Here is a 20,912-nt window from a genome sequence, read left to right on the forward strand (position 1 = left end):
GGGCCTCCCGGTGTCTGTTGAATATGTGACATTTAAAACGACAGTGTTATGAACTATAGTAGGTAGTCCTACGCCATACATTCAACTACACTAGTTTAAATAAATTTCCGTACAAGGTGATTAAACACCACAACTTGATGCTATGTATTATACACTACGCATTAATCTACATATTGCGCAGCCGAACCCATAATACTACCTGATTTACCCACTTTATAAACAAACCCATGATTTCAATTACTCCTAACCAGAGAAGTGGTATCTTTTGACTCCTTGAAAGCGGGTTCCGTTCATCCTCTCCTTAATAAACGCCGTAGAACTTGTGTCAAACAGACACCAAGAATGTAACTATTACAGAATCACATTTGATTGGAAGGCTCGTCGCCAGGCCTGTTCCCGGGATTCGGATTCGTAGTGGGATCCTATCCCACGGTCGTTCCGGCGACCTTGTCGATTTCCTCGTCGCGACAGCTCCAACCATCGTAAACTCGCATCAACTTCTCGGTTTCCTTATTCATGGAACCGACCCAGTTAGCTAAGGCATCGCGAGCCTGGCTGATTATCTCCTGGCTTTCCTCCTCGGCGGCGAGTTTTGCGGTCTCCTGTCGCTTCTTCTCTTCGGCCTGACGTAGTTCATCTCTTGCCTTTCGCTTCGCGCGACGGTCCTCGACTTCACGGGCGCGATCAGCAAGATAGCGGACGCTATGTCCCAGGCCAGCACTTTCGCTGGATACGCCGCGGTGCGGGCGGTCCAGAGGAGGTTGGGTGAAGAATAACACATGACCGGTTTCGTCGCGTTGGAATTGCTCGCGAACTTCCTCGGGAATCTTGTCATTCAGTGCGTCATCCAAGCGGTAAACTTCGACGGGACGGGGCGGGTTGTAGACGTTGGCTTGCCCGTGCGGACCGGGACTAGGCGCGGCGGCCATGGGGGCTCGCGCGGGCGTGGGCGCAATACGATGCGACGTGTCGTAGGCGGGCATTGGTGAGTTGATTTGGTGGGGAGGCGGGTGGATCGACTGATGGGGTACAGGGACTGGAGTGGTGCTGTATTGAGGGGGGTATCCGTTGTAAGCAGCAGGCTGGTGAGGAGGCTGATGGGGTTGGAAGTGTGGTACGGGAGTCATCTGTGGTGTGGTATGACCATGGCCGCCGTGTGGAGGACCTTGGACGCCCTGAACCGGAAAGCCGGGATGGGGGGCGCCAGCATGGTTGCCGTATTGTGGCACAGGGACCGGGGTGGGACTGGGACGCGGTGCGAAAGGATTAGGCGACGCATAAGCACCAACATGTCCAGGCGTCGGCGTAGCTGGAGCTGGGATGGTAGAAAAGTGATGAGTATTACCCATGGCGATATCACCCTGAGCATCAATAGGACGCGCTGCCATCATTGAAGGACGACGGACTGAATCCATCATAGGGAGAGGCGGAGGTGGAGATGGTGTTGGTTCCGGGGGAGGAGATTCCTGTAAAGAAAGAATGTATGAGCAAGGTAAGAAATTAGATTAATTTTAAGTGACGCGCTCAGTGAGACATTAGGAAAAAAGAAGACGGGGGGATAGCAATGTAATCCTCTTCTCTCTCTCAACTTTTTTTTATCTTTGTAAAATGTCAAAGTGGTCAAGAGGGTAAGAAAAGCTTGCAATGTAATCGATAAGACAGAAAAAAGAGTAAGATAGGGATGGTTAGTAGAGGGGGGCACATTAAATCCATTCACTCTCTTTTATTTTATTTTTTCTGTCCCTTCTTATTCTCTTTACTCTCCTTTTTTACATGTTTGCTCATCCGGCATCAAGGGGGAGAGGGGGGGTTATTGCGATAGCGACGTTTAGGTGCGCGGGGCAAAAAAAAAGAAGAAGAAAAGAAAAAGATATAATGAAATAAGGAGATATAAGAGACAGGAGACAACTTACATTCGGTTCTCTTTCGCGACAATGCACGGCCCCAATGAGGGGTGGCGCGTTAGGTGCTCCCCAAGTTGGCTTGGGTAAGGGATCCGTTGGCTTCGCATCATCTTGAAGAAGATGCTTAATGGGGCTGATCACCTTCTTAAGCTTGCGAGGCGCCTCAAACAGATCCATCTCGTAGTCCTTCTCACGGACCTCGTCAGGCAAGCAGCTCGCCCACGTTTTAATCTTGTTGAGCTTATGCTTCTCCTCGTTATATCGCGCCTCGCAAACATAAACGTCTTTGTTCTTAGGGAACCCTCGCGGCCTGCCTCTGTTGTAGCGAGTCACGAACATGACAAAGCACCGGTCTACTACTTCGTCGATACGATGGTCTCGATACTGGCCCGTCTTGACCACTTCGTTTTCGAGGAAATGCTTCTCGAACCGATGGACCGTTTGTTCTGGGCGGTAGTACCAGCACGCATTCACCCACTTCTGTCCCGACTTATCCTCCCAAGTTCGGTAAATCTGCGCCACGATGGGCTTGGTCAGATCGTTCGGGTTGGTGATATGAACCCAGTCGCCTAAGTTCGGTCAATACTCCTCATCGTACATAATAGAAGACGTGGTAATTCATAAAGCTTACCAACTCTCCAGATCTCCCCTTTATGCAAAATTTCCGGTAGGGGTCGCCTTCCGTCCTCGTCTTCGAATTCGCTATCGGGCTTGGCTTTCTCCTGTTCAGCAAGCAAATGGGCTAGCCGCTGCAACTCGACCGCATCTTTATACAGTTGGCTGTCCTCTTCGTTATATAGCTTTGCGTTCTCGAACATCAAGTCGAGGTCTCTCAACACTTGATCCACATTCTGATACTTCTTCCTCTTGGCCTTACGCTTGATTAGATCCATCGCTATGGGGTTCTTTATGGCGGCGAAGTAGTCGGGAGTTGTCTGCTTGTCTGGAAGCCTCTCAAACGGGATGATTAGCAGATCTCCATCGGGATGCTTTGGCTTTCGGAGGCCTTTAAATAGCGTGTGGATGCGGGCTTCCAGCGGAGTAAAAACCTTAGGAGGACGACCTCGTCTCTTGTGTGAATCGTCATCCCTCGTGTCAGCTTTTCGTCCCGAAGTTGAGTGACGACCGCCCCGTCGGCCACGTCGTCGGCCGCCGTCATCGTCCGAATCGTCGTCTTCGTCATCTTCTTCGTCATCCTCCTCTTCCTCTTCCACTTCTTCCTCATCTGGATCTGGGGGAGGGGAATCCTCCGCCTCGGGAATCTCTCCTAGGTCAGGAAGTACGGCATCCTCGGGCTTGATAGTTCCCTCACTGACTAGCCTTTGAAGTTCCTCCTTAAAGATCTCTCGTAAACGAGCGGCGTCTTGAAAGAATTCCGAAGAAGGTCGATTATAGACCATGGCATTGTGGGAGATGAGGGCGACATCCCTGACAAATTCGGAGAAGGCTGTGTATTGCTTTCTAAGCTTCTTGGTCTACAATGGGAAGGGAAGTATTAGTGTCAGGACGACGCGAAGAGGAGGATCAACTGGGATGGTGACTCACTCGGACGGTACTAAAAGCGATGGGCTCCTTTATAACTTCGTAGTATTCTGGGATCAGTCGTCGGTTCGGGATGCGCTGAAAGTGTGAAGCAACATGGTAACCGCTATTGAGCCCATTGTTAGATGAAATAACAGCCACCAATTAGGTCAGTAGAACTTACTTGTCGTCCCTATAAGTAGAGAGGTAATTTGCCGTGTTTTCAATGACAATTAACATGTCGTGATCGAGACGACCCGGGGTGCGACCCGGGGTGCGATCCTCCTCGGGCTCCCCGTCGGCATCCGCGTCGTCTTCAGCATCTGCGCCAGCTTCTGCGCTCGCGTCTACAGCGGCGTTGATACTCAAGTCTTCTTTAGAACCCTCACCGTTGTCACTAGCATCCCTAGAATTGGCAGTGGCCTTAGATGCGCCCGTATCCTGGGGAGTGTTGTTGGTATTGTTGGTATTGCCGTCATTAGTTGCTTTAGCCTCGATGGACTCGCGAACCTCGACCGCGCTTTCGGCTGGCTTCTCGGCTTCGTCAGCCATAATAAGAGCTTTAAAGCTAGACGAAAAAGTAAAGCCTCAATCTTAAATTAACTAGATAATATAGCTTCAAGAAAAAAAAGGTAGAGCTGGCACATGAGGTTGGGGTTGGACAATGGCGACCAAGCTACAATTTCGCGGATATATAACAAAGTTGCTGTTTCGAGGTTTCGAGGTGGTCCGCGGTTTGTTGGTGTTAGTGTTGGTGTTAGTGACCGGCGCCGGCTGCAAAGTCTCAGTTGGCCGGTTGGTAAGACTTTATCGAAGCTATATAGCCGATAATTACCCGGGTACCCACCTACAATTACACGTATTGTTGTTTTATGGATAAATACATACACTATGTATGTACTAGGAGTAGTATTATATACATGACGGGGGTTAATGGTTCATTTAGGTACTTCGTATAATTAACATTTTATACTTTTAATCCTCTTAACATTACACACATCATTAGTATCACAAACAACAACTCACGAGGCGGATATCAACTATCAACTCATATAACAAGCATCTATAACACATCTATAACACGCAAAATTACATTAACGACCAATTTCCAATGTCTTGTCCAACTCACCATCCCCCACCACCACCTCCCGTTCGGATAACGTATCTACGTGTTTCTGTTTGCGTTTTTGTTCCCTATGACTCAAGAATAGGATAGCGAGGATGGTTCCAAGTTGTGCTACAGTAGTTGCTAGAATACTGATGAATCCGCCACGGAAATTAGGCGCGCCGCTTGCTGGAAATTGTACCACTTGAGTCCCGGCCGTAATAGCTTGGCCGATGGCGTTCATGCTAGCTGTTACTACCGCGCGTTCCTCCGCGTCTCCAGCCATAACCACTGACGCCCAGCCCATAGTTAGGGGCGAGCAAGCTATGGAGCGGTTAGTATAATTATCTCAAGCTAGGTATTAACGAAAGAAGGGAGAGGCGGGTCATTGGTGTGATAACTTACCTGCCTCGAATCCGGTGAGTATAAACCCAGCTAAACGACCGCTCTCACCAACGTCCCAAGCCACAAGCAGTACCATACCAACAAGAACCGGGAAAGTCACGGCGATGGCCGGAAGCCAAAACCGCCCGGTCTTATCTGCAATGACACCGGTAAATAGTGCAACGACAATACTCACTGCCGTAACGATGGTGGGTATGGTATTAATCTGAACGACCGAGTATATGTTGCTCTTTGCTTTCAGATACAGAGAGAACGGTTGACTCCCAGGGAGGAAGTTCTGATCCATCAATGTCCATTGAAGCACGAAGAGGTACCAATGCCAACGAGAAAACACCCGCTTGAATATATCTCGGGTTAGTTGTAGCTGCGGCGGGGCTACAAGTCCTTGGATGCGCTTACGCGCAAGAGCGTGCTCTTCGCTCGTGATGAAACGAGGCTTCTTCCTAGTCGGTACGTCAGGAAAGACAAAGAAGCCGCTGGGATAGATTAGTATTCGCTAAAGAGCTGGTAGTTATAAGGTAGACTCACAATACTGATATGGCAAGCGTAATGATCGTATCGACGATAAAGAGCCATCTACCTGCTAATTAGCAACATACCATCTTGAATCTCTCAATGAACCATGTCCTAGTATAGGGGTCTTACCTCCAACCGGCCAAGCCGTGTACTTGGTTCAGGTTAGTGTAAGCCGCAGCCTGCAAATACCCGGCAAACATAGTCCCGAGCGGGCTCGCAATAAAGAAAAGAGCGACGCGTCGCCCAATTTCCCCTGGCTTATACCAAGAACCGATAACGTAGATCGTCCCAGTAAAAGAGCAGCATTCGAAGAGACCGGTAAAAAATCGCATAGCATATAGCGTCTCGACGTTCTTAGCCCAAGCCAGACCAAAGGTAGATAATCCCCATCCGATTTCCAGGGCCGGGAGAACCCTGTTGGCGGGATAGTGCGTCAGGAAGTAGCATGCTGGAATCATGAAGGTGCAGTATGACGCCCAGAAGGTTGCCGTGATGTAGTTGAGCTGGTCGCCGTACATGCCGAGCTCTTCTTTCATACCGCTGATAATCCCACGTATTAGCAGTCATGCGTGGTGGCATATAATGTTGAGCACTTACCTGACATATGCATTGGTGATGGACTGTTGGTCCAGGTACTTGGTGAAGAAAGACAAGCAGCCGAAGATCAAGATGCTCAAGTCGAGTTTCAGGATTAACCATTTCTCTTCTTCTGGCATGCCCTTTGGATACCATCCGACAGAGCTCATCAGCCTGATCCAAAGACTCCCGATGCGAGACTTGTTATTACCACTGCTCCCGTGCTGGGTGGGCTCCTGTCGCGTCGATGACCATATGGTCGTTTTGTGGTTCTCATTTTCCGACATCGTTATACCAGCACCCACGACAGAGGCTCAAGTCTATGATAGAATGGGGCCTCTATCTTGAGTTATGTGACCCCAATGTCTTGTGAAATGAGGAGGCGTTCACTTATATCAGTTTGTAGTAAAGGGGGTTAGTTAATACTACTACAGATGTGGTTATATATGAACCGAGTCCTAGCTGGATTTAAGAATTAGTAAAGTATCCTATCGGCCGTTACGCACATAGCAGGAAGCAGGTGTTACCAATGGCAGCTTGGCGTGGTCTGTAATGTCGTGATCAACTTCTCTTATGATAACACGGCTCCGGCATTACCCGATTGTTTATAGCGCCGGAGAGCGTATAAGAATTGAGCGCGGTGTCTCTTGTTATAGATATGTTATCTTCGCGTTGCGTTATGAATACCTAGCTGTTTCTTACCAGATTGAGAGTTCCCCTCTATCGCGAAGGTGGCGTCAACGAGACCTGGTATGACGTGACAGGGATGCTCTTTCGCATTCACGATGTTTTTAGGGTATATATCCTCAACAAGCAGCTTTACTGTTAACGTCAATATAAGATAACTACTTATGTAAAGATAGTATACTTAGGCCTGTATTTACTTTACCTTGAGCGAATGATAGGGGGTTGCCGGTACGGGAGCTTGGGTTTCTGACTTGGTTTACGGATGACTCTTAGTATTATCTACATATCAATAGCAAGGTAGAATAACATTAACTAGGCGTTCTATATGAGATATATTTAAACACATCTTTATAGCCTGTGGTGTTATACTCATTGTGGCTACAGCCAGCTTTAATAGAACACCGTAAATCTTTAAACACCGCCATCTTTCAATTTTTTTTCTTGACATAGTTTAGATACTTAAGTAGGACTAAAAAGTTATACGTCCTAAATAAGGAAACAATAGACATATTGGCTTTTTTTCACGTGCGTTTGTAGTCAATGTTTTATAACAGAACTGTCAGATATAGTAAGTACCCTCAATGAGAGTCATACATAAAGTGAATGCTAAAGCAGTTGAATTAAACTATTAACGCCTGCCATTCTTTCCTATGTCCAAGGCTCTGCGCGCCTCTTATATATCCTAATCTTAATAGACCTATCCCTGAATCTACCCCTAACCCACTTATCCCCTAACAGAGAATTAGTTGGGTTACCTTTTAACAACATAAGTAGGGAAATGATACATAGCTTGCAGCTGTATAATAAGTCCGCCGATAAACCGCACTACTGCTAAAGATATTGCACAACTTAATAATGCTAGTTCGTATGGTTAGCAGATTGATAGTCGATGTCTTTTACGCATACCTAGTATAGTCTCAAGTTATACTATTGTTTCTTTACAATACCAACTCTCTTATGAACCAGCCTACTACTTCACCATGCAAAACTAGATAAAAGTGTTACTGTTCATAAAAGAAGCGCTTTTCGTAAAGTATAAGTTAATGAAACATGCTAGTTAGATTAAGCTTACATAAATAAAAGCTTAACTATACATAATCCGTAAGCTCATGTCTCAAACTTACTATAGTTTAATCAAAGCTGCTATTCATCCCTAAAACTAGAATATCTGTTGGACTAGATTAGATCAGACGATCCAATCTCGGATTAGATGATAATCTGTCCTGCACGAGTATATAGATGCGGCTCTCCCGTTGAGCCGCATTTATCTCAATCTTAAAATCATGCATTATTTATACTAGAGAGTCACCCTCATTGCTGCATCGCTGTTACCCCTAATCTGTACGTACGTATAATATGGACTAGACCTTGTCTACCGACAATATCAACAACCGCTTCTAATAATTAACAAAAACCTACTATTTTCCATGAGATGATAATATACACATACCGTATCAACTTACTTATAGCGCCCTTTAAAAGAACAGTAACTATCTTGAACACAAAAAGGAGGCCAACCTAGGTACATACCAATTAAACTAAGCACCCTCATTATACATTCACCGTCATTATATTAACCAAGATAAGACTTCCCCTGCACGCTTAAATATGTCAAATATTATTTATCAGTCACTTATACGTACGTTGCAAAGATACATATAAAATGCAACTTACACCTTACTACATATCCTCCTAAATCGCATAGCATAGTTATGTACAGCTCTCATACCCAACGCGCATTAACTACCTAGACTTGCAATTAAACCCTAGCCCCTGATCGCCAACCGGGTAGGTTAGTGCCAGTTCCCCGTCTCCGCCGATGGAAATGGAGGGGTGGTTTTGTAAACCCAGTTCTCTTTCTTTCTAGATATAACTAACCTAACGACTTACGTGTACGAGCAGCTACGGGAATGTTTGGTATTTGGCGTACATTATGACGGGTCTGGTGTTGTATGATTTTTGATTTTTGATTTTTTTTTCTTACACGAGGAGTCATATTGCCACGTCTTGGTTAGGAGGTTAATATTTAATAATTATTGATAAAATACTTTAAGTAGTTTACTTAACTACCTGATCATTCATCTCTTTGTCTTGGTCTTGGTGGTGCTTCTTCTCTTACCCCGACGTCTTGTGTTTCCTAGGTCTCCGCTGGCCCGTTTCTTTTTCAAGTCATCTGCCCTTTCACTCGCTTGCTTGTTTACATACACACTCACTCACTCACTCATTCTTCAACATACATACTTCCCTCGTTCCGGCTACGATGAAGATCCGATTCAAGGCTCCCTCGGGTGGAGGAACCCTGGAACTCGACGATGCCTCCACAGTCGACCAGCTCCTCGAATCTATCAAGTCGAGCACCGGCTTCGCTGACGTCACTGTCAAGTATGGCTGGCCCCCCAAGGCTCTAACCCCCGATCAGGCCCAGCTCTCGGCGCAATCTCTAGGCCTTCATAGAGAGAACCTCACTGTCGTCCCCAAGGAAGATGCTTCCGCCACCGCTGCCGCCGCGCAGAATACACCGCCTGTCCCAGAACCCGCCGCAACCACCACGCCCCCCGCGGCGGCTCTCCCCGGCCTCCAGTCTTCGCTTCAGGGCAAGGAGAAAAGCAAAGGCCAGGGTATCAAGGACCAGAACATCAGCGTCGCCATGCCGGAAACCGGCTCGACTCTAGGTAAGTCAAGTTAACCATCACTATCTAATGGCGCATTCCTACCGGGACCACTTGAACTAACACCGCGCGCCTCACCCCCAGTCCTCCGCGTCATGCCCGACGACAACAGCTGCCTCTTCACCGCCGTCGGCGGCGCCCTTCGCGGCCTGCGCTCCGGCCCCGACGAGTCCTTCACCGCCGACTCCCTGCGCCGGCTAGTCGTCGAGCACATCCGCGCGAACCCCGAAAAATACAGCGCCGTGATCCTCGGCAAGCAGCCCGAGTCCTACTGCGCCAACATGCTGCGGCCCGACACCTGGGGCGGCGAGATCGAGCTGGCCATCATCTCGGAGGTCTTCCAGCTGGAGATCTGCGTCATCGACGTCAAGACGGGCACCGTGTACCGCGTCGGCGAGGGCAACGGGTACCCCATGCGCTGCGTCCTGGTCTACTCCAACGTGCACTACGACCGCGTCGCCGAGATCTTCGTCGAGGGCCAGGAGGTCATGGAGTTCGACGTGACGCGCTGGGCCGCGGACGAGAGCAGCGATCACATCATCGCGCACGCGCAGGAGATGTGCCGGAAGCTGAAAGACGAGCACCATTATTACACGGATACCTCCGACTTCGTCATCATGTGTAACGAATGTGGTTGGGTCGGCCAGGGTCAGAAGGCTCTTGCGAAGCACTCCCTGAGCACCGGACACTCGAATATCAGCGAGATCAAGGATACCGGCGCATAGACGACGGTTACCTATACTTTTACTACGACTAGTGGGAGGGTTGGGTCCGTCAGGTCATTATAGCAGGAATTCTCGTGTACATAGTATGATATACGGATGCCGAATGCGCAGTCCGCGGAGAGTTAGAGATGGATACCCTTACTCGAGAGGAAGAGCGGCGAAAGACTCGAACGAGACTCACGATCGGTCATGCTTCATACCTACCTATAAATAAGTCCAAGGCCTACCTCTATATTGGTTTGATGCTTAGCATTAGAGAATTACATTTCCCACACCCAATGATACCAATGATGACGTTTGCGTAATATGTGAAGAAGGGAACATTTTAATTTATCAATCTGCGATGAGATTAACCTAACAAGCTAGAGAGGTAGATACAACGATATTCGACATGTACTTAAACCTCACCAAAACGACATAAAACACATGTATACTACCTATTTTATTGTGGTATCTACTTAAGCTTATCTGCCCAAGGCCGAGGGAGTGACTTTCTCGATATGCTATCGACATCGACATCAACACCACCACATCCATTACTAAATGACCAGAAGGGAGATTCTTCTGTCCCCCAGCCGGTTAACCCCCGGTACCCAATGCCCTACCTAACCCTACCGTTCCAACCCAGCTGGAAACCCCGAACGCAATGGTTGAGATGGATGGATGGTTGCGCCCTAAACCCTCCCCAACTCCCACCAGCCCCAACCATCCCATGCAATAGATCATGCAAGCCCATATCATCATTAAAACTGATACTACTATAGTACACAAATTGTATGCAGCCTGTCGTTTGTCTCTCTAGTCAACCTCCCAGCGGCTATCTTCGAACTGCGAGATGCTGTTGCTGCTACTGTTGTTGCTCTGTTTATTTCTTGCCGACGCGTAAGATTCGTCGTCGTCGCTCCAATCGCTAAATTCGCCATCGGAATAATCCCACTGGACCGGGATCTTCTCACCTCCTTCGCCGATGCCGAAGACAAGGCCTCGCCATTCGCCGGCGAGAATTCTAGCGGCGACTTTTAACATGATATTTACGAGATAAGTCGGTGGGCTTAGAATAAGCTCTACCGTCTTGTTTATTATCGTGGCTGGTAGCCGACGGACAGCAGCCATACGACTCTGAGGGGTTTGCCTTGGGGGTGGCGAGAAGAAGTTAGCGGGAGGGGGTAGCGGTGATAGAGCCCGTCGGCTCATAGATAAGCTATGAGGTCGTGGCCGCGGTCGGACTTGCGGTTTCTCTTCCACGCCGGATGCGTGCGATGCCTTGGAAGACTCGGCAATAGTCACATGGCTATCTTTACTATTGGCGGGACAAGGTTGGGAGGGCGAGGCTGTTTCGTTAGCATCATCTTTAGCCCCTTCAGAGCTTGCATCAAATGTTTTATCCGTCTCTGGCGTATTTGTGTACGCCGGATTGTCCCGTTCATGCGGAGACTGAGGAGGAAGAACGATATCATCGTGTGAGTGAGGAAATTGAGATTGAGATTGAGAAGGCGTGATTGGGCGAGACGATGGCGGCGACGGAGGGAGCGGGTTGGCTGGTGAATTCCATGACTGTACACTATGAAATGAGTCGCTTGACCCTGCAGGAGAACTTTCATCCGATTCTAAAAGACGTGAATGCGGCGGAGGATGGGGCTTCGTAGCGCCTGATGATTCTCTCGACTTTGAAGGGAGCGAAGGCACAGTAGTCACCTGTGGAGGAGCCGTGTAGGTTCGGCCGGCTAACATTCGGCTCATCCGTTTCTTCTTTAGATTGATGGGTGCGATACGACCGGATCCTTCGAAGGAAGAAGGCCCTTCGTCGACTTCTTTACCTATGACTTTCCCTTTTCTATTGCTAGGTGCGGGGGATTCTTGCAGCATTGACTCCCACTTTTCGAAATCGACAGCTTGTGATGTTTGGGGTTGCGTTGAGATACTGTGAGAATCTACTGGGCCTAATAGTTGCTCAGCGTCTTTCACAGCTAAGGTTGCCGTCTCCTCCTGAGCTCGCATAGCGCGCTGATGGTGACTTGTGCTCGTAGAGCTGACGTCGCTTTGTCCTGATACCGATTGTCTGGTATTATACGAAACCACATTATCCTTGACAATGTCCCATGGGATATTTGCTAATTCCATCACGGTACCAAAATTGGAAGCCAGAGATTGTCCGCCGTCCTGGAGAGCCTTTAGAGCCGCTAGATCTAACTTTTTAGGAAGAATACTATCTTCCCTCTCCTCGGCGACTGTCGACTCTTCAGACTCAGACATCAAGTGTCCGGATTCCGGCTGATAGTTGTATTGTGATAAATCACGGGGTGTATGTGGACCAATATCATCCCTAAAAAGGGATATGTCGCTTAAAGTACTGGAACGTCTATCCATGTAAAGTTTGGCTGTCGGTGAGGATTGTGGGGAGGAGTCGGAGAAAGGCGAGGATAATAAATTCTTCCCTTCGGGCGTCCAGGCCTTCTTTTTGACTGGTGTATGCGGATCTTCCGGTATTTCTACCGTAAAGCTCCTCTTAAATGGACAATGCGTCTTTTCAAATAGCAGCGTTTTACCCAAAACTTGTTTTAGCAATAAGGCGCGGTCCTGGTCGTCGGGATCTAAGACTGGTAGCTCGATTCTCCAGTATTGAGGTCGTCGTATCTGCAAGACGAATCTGCTGTTATCCTCGTCGATGCACCAGCATTGACTTTTCGGGAGGATAGGCTGAAGGGCAGAGCCGCAGCTAAGGAAAGCCACGGACCCGGGGGCACGGTATATGCGGAACGGGCCTTGTAATATTTAAGATTAGCTAAAGATTAGCTTAAAGGGGGTAGAGTTTTGTAGGCCGTCTCTAGGGCGAACGCGGTAACGGGAAACCTACCAACAGCAAGAGTTCTTTCGAGTCGTGACGAAGCTGGTAGGGTACCTGGTCGATCCTCATGGGAAGAAGAGGGACGCGAACCAAATGAGCTGCTTTGAGTGGAGGTAAAAGAGATTATCTTGACGGAAGGGTGGCTATAAAGAGTCTCGACCAATTCTTCGGATTGAGATGTGGTTGACCCTGATGCAGCTGATGCAGATGCAGGTGCAGGAGCAGGAGATGAGGGTCTGACGATGGGTTCTGTTATGGCTCTACGGGGCCGCGGCATGTCTGTTTTACCTAGTGGAAACTTTGGGTTGTCGGCCATGGTGGTCACATCCCAGGCTATAAGTAGAATGACGTGTCCGTGCTTTTTGCTACGGACGCTACGGACGCTGTGGATGCTGTGGATGTTGTGGATGAATGAAACTCCCGGTAAGAGCAGACGATATGACGTCTAGGTCATGGTGTGCAAGGTGCAAAGTGCAAAAGTGCAAGGTGTGCAAGGACGCGGGAACGCGAAGGTCGCGGGGTTGAGGAGGAAAAGACGGTGAAGCTGGCTGGCTGGTTAAAAAGGGGAAATGGTGGAAATGACTTGAAAAAAAGTTATATTAAAAGATAAAAGATCAAAAATCAAACTGATATTCATTCAAGATGTCGCTAATAAAATTCAAACGCTACGCCTTCAAACGCGGTTCTATATATCAAATGTTTATTTAAGCAGAACTTGATTTTGATGAATGGTAGTGAAATGTAGATGTAGAGGGCTGCATTCGGGAAGCTTGGACGATGTCGTTTGCAAATGCACGAATGCACGACAGAGGATCGAACTACCTTCCCCGCGCCACAAGCAATTATGGCGTGTACGGAGTAGTTTGGTGAGTACCTAAGGTAAGTTTATACGTACGATATGGGCCATATGTGCGACACTGTATGTATGATACCGTAAGCGGTCAGGCGGTGCAAGATCGGAGGTTGGTCAAGTGGGGTTTACCGATCCCAGCATCTCATCATCTCCACATGCCTAATAGGTGATCTAATAATCTCGTGGATCAGTGGATCTGATTGATCCGTCTATCGATTAAGCTTAGACGCGAATGCAACCAATACATAGTAAGTCGGCTAATGCATTCTATGTATAATTAATTTATGAAGTGGACTTATGTTCGGTATAACTATTAGGAATACTTTAATGAAGATAGATAGATATTTGTTACTTCGCTGCTTCGTATAACTATACGTAGTGTATAAACTGCCTCCTACCTAATTCAATATTCAAGATTATCTGATACAGCTTCCTTCACCTTCTCAGCTACAGACGCCTTATACGTTAAGCCTCCACCGAAGCTTCGCTCGCTATTCTTACCTCCAGCCGTAACCTCGCCCTTACTCACCCCGCTCTCAAAAGCACAGCTACCCATCTCCAATGCCTTAGCCGGTCCGGAAGGCATAATATCGAAGTCGAAGATATCAACAGGCAAGCCTAGGGTCGTACACGCATTCGGTATATCAACGATGCCCGCCACATGTCCCTGAATGGGCGCCGACGATAGTAGTAGGTAGATCTGATAGTCGCTGTATCCAAAGCGGCGGAGGTATTCGATACACCCTGTACTGTGTTAACCACCTGTTACTTACTTACTCCACCTCTACTTCTCTCGTTGTACTCTACTTACGCAAGGTCGTCTGTCTATAAGCAACCGCAACGTCCATGTAATGTTGCTTGCCATGTTCATCCACCGAGAAGCCCTCGAAGTAAATATGGCGACCAGGTCCGAACTGCGGCTCTACCGGTCCGGGTAGGTAGATGGGTGACTTGAGACCAAGATCTGCTACCCCGTTCTTGACGACTTTGAAGTTGATTGTGATGACACCGGCCATCTCTATCGCCCCGCAGAAAGAGATCTCGCCGTCGCCCTCTATTCCCAAATCAGCACCCTCCGTTTATTTGTCTAGGCTGTAGGTAAATGTCAACTCACGCGAGAAATGTAAATCGCCGACGCTGAACTTCGCGCCGGGAACGTGAACTGGGAGATAGACCTTGGAGCCTCTGCTCAGATTCTTAATATCACAGTTCCCGCCGTGTTCCGGCCGCCCCGGGATCGTCCTAGCACCTTCCTTACCGACCTTCTCCGCGAGAGCCGCGTCCGCCGCACCCGCATGCAGGCCCTTGGACTCGGGCGGCAAGGCGACTTGTCTCTCGAGCTTATTAGCCGAGATAAGTTCCGCCTCGCGCTTATTCCAAGTCGCGAGGACCTCGGCCGACGGCGCGCAGCCCAAGATACCCGGGTGGATTATTCCCGCGAACTTGACGTGCGGTATGTGGCGCGACGTAGCAAAGATGCCTTCGAAGTCCCATATGGCCTTTGCGGCCGACGGGTAGATCTCGTCCAGAAACCCGCCGCCGTTGTCTTTGTGGAAGACACCGGTGAAACCCCAGGGTTGGTCTTGAAATGGCTGGACATCCATGATTTCAACCAGGAGGATATCTCCCGGCTGGGCGCCTTCAATTTCAAAAGGGCCTGTGAGGCAATGGACCTTAGTTAGGTCAACATTACGGATATCATCCGCGCTGTCATTATTTCCAATTTGGCCCCCTGTCCTGTGATTACGATTAGTTTTTGTATGGAGGGTGCAGTTTAATAGGCAGTGAGACTTACCAGTCAAGACATTCGATCTTAACCGTCTCACCGTCCATGATAGTGCCCGCGAATGGAACTATAGATGCGTCAGTATGCAGGTTTCTGGCAACAATATTCATCTGGGGCCCATACTATCAGGATGCCATCTATTCTTGATGCGGTATTAGTTAAGAGTTATAGCTTAAGTTTATCTAGTTTGACTTACATGAATGTTTCTCTGCTCTATTGCTGGCTTATCGAGGCTTACCTTGCCAGCAGTACGAATCGCGGTCTTACCCATAGTGACTTTCTAGGCTTTGTTATATTTTCCAACGGTGATATTTCCAGTGTAATTGTGGCTCTCGGGACAGCCAAAGGTTTTATATCCAGCTTCTCATTCGGACGGACACCAATATGTAACAGAAGCTACACGTTAAGGTTTGTACTAAAGAGGTATGTATACCTCTTATAACGGAACTTACTTAGACGTACCCCGCATCACAGTCTGCGCAGAGGCGCCCTATCGCAACAGGCATTGCGATATCACAGACTAGTAGAAGATATCAAGCAGCCTGCGTCATGTTAAGTGACAGCAGGGACGTTACAGCCTAGGTAGGTAGGTTTAATAGTTATTCCTAGCGTAGGTTGGCATATCAAGATGGGCTCCAACTATTCGCTCCCCCACTTGGGAATCTCCTTATCATACCTATCAAAGTTGATAGATGAATGTGCAGGTATATGCAGCTAGTTGATAAGGGGAATCCTAAGCAGTTGTTCAAGTTGCCTGATAAGGGAAAACATCTCCGGGAAACGTAATTTATATAGAAAACCAGCTTATCTTCGTATTTCAACGATAAATAGATTTAACTTGCAGTCGGTCTAATTGGGCTACGTAATAGTGAGTACCCCTTACAATCTAATCTAGTATCTACCATCTTTGGCTATTATTGCGGCCATTATAATTCTTTCCTGCTTCCCTGCTTTACCGACTCGTCGTATGATGGCGGCTCTTCTCCATGGATAGCATCCATGTTCGCTAATGGGAGGCTGAGGAACTCATGCTTGTTCTTCCAGACTTGTTGGCTTGCTGCGAATTCCTGTATTTCGGAACGGGGCGCATTCGGTGATGGAGGGGGGTCCGTGATCTTAGTGATGAGATACGCGGTCGATGCTTCGGCAATACCATATATCAATACGCCAAGTAACGGGACCCGGAGAAGCGTGTAAAAGCCAATGCCGAACCCGAAAAGAAGTCCTTCACGGCTCCTGAACCAATTTCGCTTCTGCTCCTTGGTGAAGTAAATACGGGCAAAATAAGGCTCGAGTAATTCCCGCATCAGGCTCCGCGAAGCGAAATAGGTCTGAAGGAAAATGATGAGGTAGCGCTTCGGGAGAAGAATTCCTGTACCAAAGATGACCGCTGCTGGCCCCAAACCAACGGCCTTATTGAACGTATAGAAACTGGCCGCAGGAAGTACTAACCGGCCGATGTATGGAACGTACGACAGAGCGAATACGACAAGAGAAATTATAGCCTTTCGAGCAAACTTCCATATGAACATAGTAAAGGCCTCAGCAGTGCTGCCTGACTGCGTACTTCCATCCAAAGGCTTGAGTTTGCTGAGGTTTGGATAGTACATATCACGGAGTGTATCGGGATTCTCGTGCTTATGCTTATGGACATATGTCATATCTACCCATCGTAACGAGTCCATGAACCTGGCAGGTTAGGAGTTAAATAAGCACGAGCTGTGTTTTTATGAAGATATAACGACGTACATGTTGTCTAGTGTTGGTGTCATATACCTCATGAGAGTCATGAGAAACAAAGGAACTTGAAGGACATGGTTGGCGATCAAGTCAAGGCCGTTTACCAGAGTATCGTCCCACGTGGCTTTGTCAAGATCGAATATTAGAGAGAGGAAGCTTAGAAGAACTTTGATCCCGATGATCTAGTGTTTAAGATGGTTAGTTATAGGTCGACCTGGGTAGACCAGGTCTTGGAGTTCTTACTGGAACGGCGATGGCCAAACGGATCGCGATGCCGGCACCGACAGCTATGGCGGCTTGCCTATAGTGATCGTTCGTGAATATAGCGGGATTTTGTAGAGCTCGGTGAGCTATAGGATAGATGTTAACGACCTTACAGGAACAATTAAGCGCCTTATACATGAACGGAACATACCACCAACGAGTGTCAATTGTATGCCACGTATGACGGCATTTAAGTCGAAGTGGGAGAGGTCGAATGCCTTCTTGAGGTCTTCCTTATCCAGCTTGTCTAGCTTGTTTAATTTAGACATATTTAGTTTGAATGCCGTTTAGTTCCCGGCTGTGAGAAGAAAAATGGAGTCTTGAATTAAGAATCGAGTATGAAGAAACACAAGACCATAGAAGGCGGATACCCGATTGATGAATGCATCCATTGGTGACGACATCTGCGTACCTAAGCTTTATGTTATCTAATCTCAGCTTATTGTCTATCGATAGGAGTTCTAAGCCACATTTCTATCATTACAGCGATACGGCGATACGGCGATACGGGCAATACGCTCGAGCGTTACATCAGGTTAGGTAATCTCTCCACCCCGCGTATTTCGCGAACGGGTTTGATTCGTCCACTGCCACAAGCTTTATTCTTCTAGACTTGGCTCTAATAAAGAATGAGGCAGAGCTGAGATTCTGCCTCTACGAGGGGCACGTCATATCTAGACACCAATGAAGGAGACTTAATACAGTTTTATATAGTTAGGTAAGTTTATTAGTTTATTAACTAGTGATTATGCTAGACTGCGCTTAGTGGCGCGGCGTTGCATTACCTATACGCCGTATTCCTGTAAGTAATGCGATTGGTCGATTGTCGTCTATGAGGCTAGGATTGCTTCACATTCAAGAAATACAAAGCAGGTAAGGCATATTATTTCTATATTTCTACCCAAGAGATAGCAATATATATATAAGAAGACATCATGGACTTCTATCAAGGCCGTATATATCCTGCATTCTGCATTCAACGTGGGCGGATCAATAGGGGAAAACAACAGCAGTTGATCATCGAGTTATATTATACTTCATCACACCTAGGCACTTACTTAATATTTACCTAAACGAGGACGTACCGCTAGCAAGCATGGAGGACGGGAAATATGTCGAAGGCAGCTTCTATATATACGCTCCAAACAAGGGAGCGCCGGTGTTCTTCGCCGTCGCTTTTCTAGCTACCGGTGGTGTTCACCTTTGGCAAGCAATGTAAGTGCCCTCGAAAGCGACATCCTAATAGTTAGCCAATGCAATTCTAACCACACTGACTTAGTCATTATAAGAGCTGGAGGCTCACTGGGTTATATATTGTATGCTCGCTTCTATTCGCCTCGGGTTTCATTGTGAGGGAGCTGGGAGCTTTCGAGTATACGAACCTCGTCTTATATATTGTTAGCCAATGTCTCATTTACTTTGCGCCGTAAGTTCAAAGCCTACCTACCTGTTGGTCCTCGTAAGTTGCTTACCAAATTATGTACCAGGCCGTTATACGAACTCTGCAACTATTACATCCTCGGCCGTATACTTTACTTCGTTCCCTATTACTCTCCGATTCACCCTGGACGAGTACTGACGACCTTCGCCGCTATCTCTATTGTTGTCGAGGCACTGAACGGCAACGGTATTGCCTATATAGCTAATAAGTCATTACCAGAGAAACAGCAGCGGACAGGCGAGTCGCTACTGAAAGCCTCGTTGGTATTGCAGCTTGTAGTTGTGTCGCTTTTCGTTGTGCTCGCCGGTGCATTCCAAACGAGGTGCCGACGAAACGGTATCAATCACGTCAAAGTAAACCAAGCACTCCTAACTCTTTATATCAGCACAGCCATCATTATGGTCAGGTGCATATATAGAACAGTCGAGTACTTCGGTGCTACTAACGTCGACTATTCGGATCCGAACTTCGACTTCTCGGCCTTAAGCCCGATTGTTCGCTACGAGTGGTTCTTCTACGTGTTCGAAGCAACGCTTATGTTATGTAATAGCGTGTTGTTGAACGTCCGCCATCCGCGCCGCTGGTTGCCAAGTTCCACCAAAGTCTACCTCGCTAAGGATAACGTGACGGAGATCATGGGGCCAGGATATAAGCAGGAAAGGAACGTTTTGGCCACCATCGTCGATCCTTTCGATATCTACGGCATGATCAAAGGCAGAGATCAAGCAACGCGCTTTTGGGATGACAATGAACTCGAAGGGAGAAAGGCCGATGTTGATCCAATGCTATCGACCGCCGAGAGACAGACTGACAGAACTGTCCGAAAATAGAACGATTTGAATTTGAAGTTTATGGGGTTTGGGATGCTTCTGGGATGCTTCTGGATATATCCACATGATTTAGGTAGTTTAGACGGCGCAATCAATTGTGTCAAAGAATAGCAACAAGCTTCTGGAAAACTTTATTGAATTTCCATTTGGCTATTATTTGGTAGGGGTTCCGAGTAAGGGGGATTGTTGTAAGTTTGGATCCATCGGGAAATAGAGCCACATGAGGCCGCGCAGTAGGTAAAACTCTAGTAATTAGCATACCTACACTTACATAGGAAGGCACTTTTGTGCGCTTTTGTTTCCGGTCTATTCGAAACATGTTAAAATATACTGAACATTTAATCGTCCCCCCCTTGCGAGATGAAACAATCTCATGCGATGTGTCAACTGGAAGTTGAACAATTCGGTGTTTCAACAATACACCGTTTTGGGGAGTCGCTTACGAGCGAGCTTATTCTAAAAGGCCCTGTGCCTTAAATGCCATGACGCTATCAACGACCTTCCTCACGATTGACGAGTTGATAACTGGTAAAATAAAAATAGGACAGTTCATTCGACAGCTTAATTGCGCTGACGATAAATTTAAAGTACTTGATGTATTAAATTATTTCCAAGATCGGCATCTTGTTGTTGTATGTAGTGGATAAGCGCTTGCCGCCGAAGGAAGCAAGGGATTCTTCGATAGACGAAAGATATAACCTAGAGAAGTAGATAGTCATAGTGTAAATATGTCACATGAGATGTTGGATTGAGAATTACGTATTGTACATTTAAGTCATGTCACGTTGGAACTTTATAATTAAAAAAGCACGATGCTGTTTGTTTTGCTATGTACCTAGGTACATATTACTGCTCTTCCATTCTTGTGAGTGGGCCACGGCATGCACATTTGATGCAATGCGGAGGGGAAACCTACATGATAAGCTGCATACGCTAAGCTCTGTGCGAAACCAATGTTTCTATTTCCAGAAACACCCCACCGAAGGCTATGCATTTAAAGCATGTACGGAATATTTAGTACCTAAATACATATTCAAGGTACAAT

The 20,912-nt window shown here is 47.4% G+C and overlaps 6 protein-coding genes across 6 annotated transcripts; 2 read left to right on the forward strand and 4 right to left on the reverse strand.

The window, feature by feature from the left end:
- Positions 1 to 16: 16 nt before the first annotated feature.
- Positions 17 to 4,193, reverse strand: F5Y00DRAFT_232954 (uncharacterized protein). The gene is made up of 5 exons (XM_048007238.1): positions 3,610 to 4,193; positions 3,450 to 3,552; positions 2,536 to 3,379; positions 1,914 to 2,473; positions 17 to 1,466 (listed from the first exon to the last, which is right to left on the reverse strand). The coding sequence occupies exons 1-5, from the start codon at positions 3,975 to 3,977 to the stop codon at positions 423 to 425; spliced, it is 2,919 nt and encodes a 972-aa protein (XP_047866180.1). The 5' UTR covers positions 3,978 to 4,193; the 3' UTR covers positions 17 to 422.
- A 234-nt stretch (positions 4,194 to 4,427) lies between these two features.
- Positions 4,428 to 6,619, reverse strand: F5Y00DRAFT_232956 (MFS general substrate transporter). The gene is made up of 6 exons (XM_048007239.1): positions 6,555 to 6,619; positions 6,049 to 6,489; positions 5,581 to 5,991; positions 5,464 to 5,511; positions 4,936 to 5,411; positions 4,428 to 4,854 (listed from the first exon to the last, which is right to left on the reverse strand). The coding sequence occupies exons 2-6, from the start codon at positions 6,312 to 6,314 to the stop codon at positions 4,520 to 4,522; spliced, it is 1,536 nt and encodes a 511-aa protein (XP_047866181.1). The 5' UTR covers positions 6,315 to 6,489; positions 6,555 to 6,619; the 3' UTR covers positions 4,428 to 4,519.
- Positions 6,620 to 8,571: 1,952 nt separating this feature from the next.
- On the forward strand, positions 8,572 to 10,415 carry F5Y00DRAFT_232959 (OTU-domain-containing protein). Its single transcript, XM_048007240.1, has 2 exons — positions 8,572 to 9,386; positions 9,468 to 10,415. Exons 1-2 carry the CDS (start codon positions 8,975 to 8,977, stop codon positions 10,106 to 10,108), a joined length of 1,053 nt encoding a protein of 350 aa, XP_047866182.1. The 5' UTR covers positions 8,572 to 8,974; the 3' UTR covers positions 10,109 to 10,415.
- A 474-nt stretch (positions 10,416 to 10,889) lies between these two features.
- On the reverse strand, positions 10,890 to 13,435 carry F5Y00DRAFT_35474 (inheritance of peroxisomes protein 1-domain-containing protein). Its single transcript, XM_048013528.1, has 2 exons — positions 12,963 to 13,435; positions 10,890 to 12,870 (listed from the first exon to the last, which is right to left on the reverse strand). The coding sequence occupies exons 1-2, from the start codon at positions 13,267 to 13,269 to the stop codon at positions 10,907 to 10,909; spliced, it is 2,271 nt and encodes a 756-aa protein (XP_047866183.1). The 5' UTR covers positions 13,270 to 13,435; the 3' UTR covers positions 10,890 to 10,906.
- Positions 13,436 to 14,209: 774 nt separating this feature from the next.
- On the reverse strand, positions 14,210 to 17,865 carry F5Y00DRAFT_252339 (formamidase; the record flags this gene model as incomplete). Its single annotated transcript, XM_048009927.1, has 10 exons — positions 14,210 to 14,550; positions 14,618 to 14,860; positions 14,921 to 15,543; positions 15,602 to 15,659; positions 15,716 to 15,734; positions 15,789 to 15,872; positions 16,549 to 17,281; positions 17,342 to 17,514; positions 17,576 to 17,682; positions 17,748 to 17,865. The coding sequence occupies 10 exons, from the start codon at positions 17,863 to 17,865 to the stop codon at positions 14,210 to 14,212; spliced, it is 2,499 nt and encodes an 832-aa protein (XP_047866184.1).
- Positions 17,866 to 18,231: 366 nt separating this feature from the next.
- F5Y00DRAFT_35538 (uncharacterized protein) lies at positions 18,232 to 20,182 on the forward strand. The gene is made up of 3 exons (XM_048013529.1): positions 18,232 to 18,811; positions 18,876 to 19,022; positions 19,084 to 20,182. The coding sequence occupies exons 1-3, from the start codon at positions 18,693 to 18,695 to the stop codon at positions 19,865 to 19,867; spliced, it is 1,050 nt and encodes a 349-aa protein (XP_047866185.1). The 5' UTR covers positions 18,232 to 18,692; the 3' UTR covers positions 19,868 to 20,182.
- The last annotated feature ends 730 nt before the right edge of the window (positions 20,183 to 20,912 follow it).

The sequence above is a fragment of the Daldinia vernicosa genome, assembly GCF_022497035.1.
Source record: "Daldinia vernicosa strain CBS 139.73 unplaced genomic scaffold F5Y00scaffold_15, whole genome shotgun sequence".
NCBI classification, from domain to species: Eukaryota; Fungi; Ascomycota; class Sordariomycetes; order Xylariales; family Hypoxylaceae; genus Daldinia; species Daldinia vernicosa.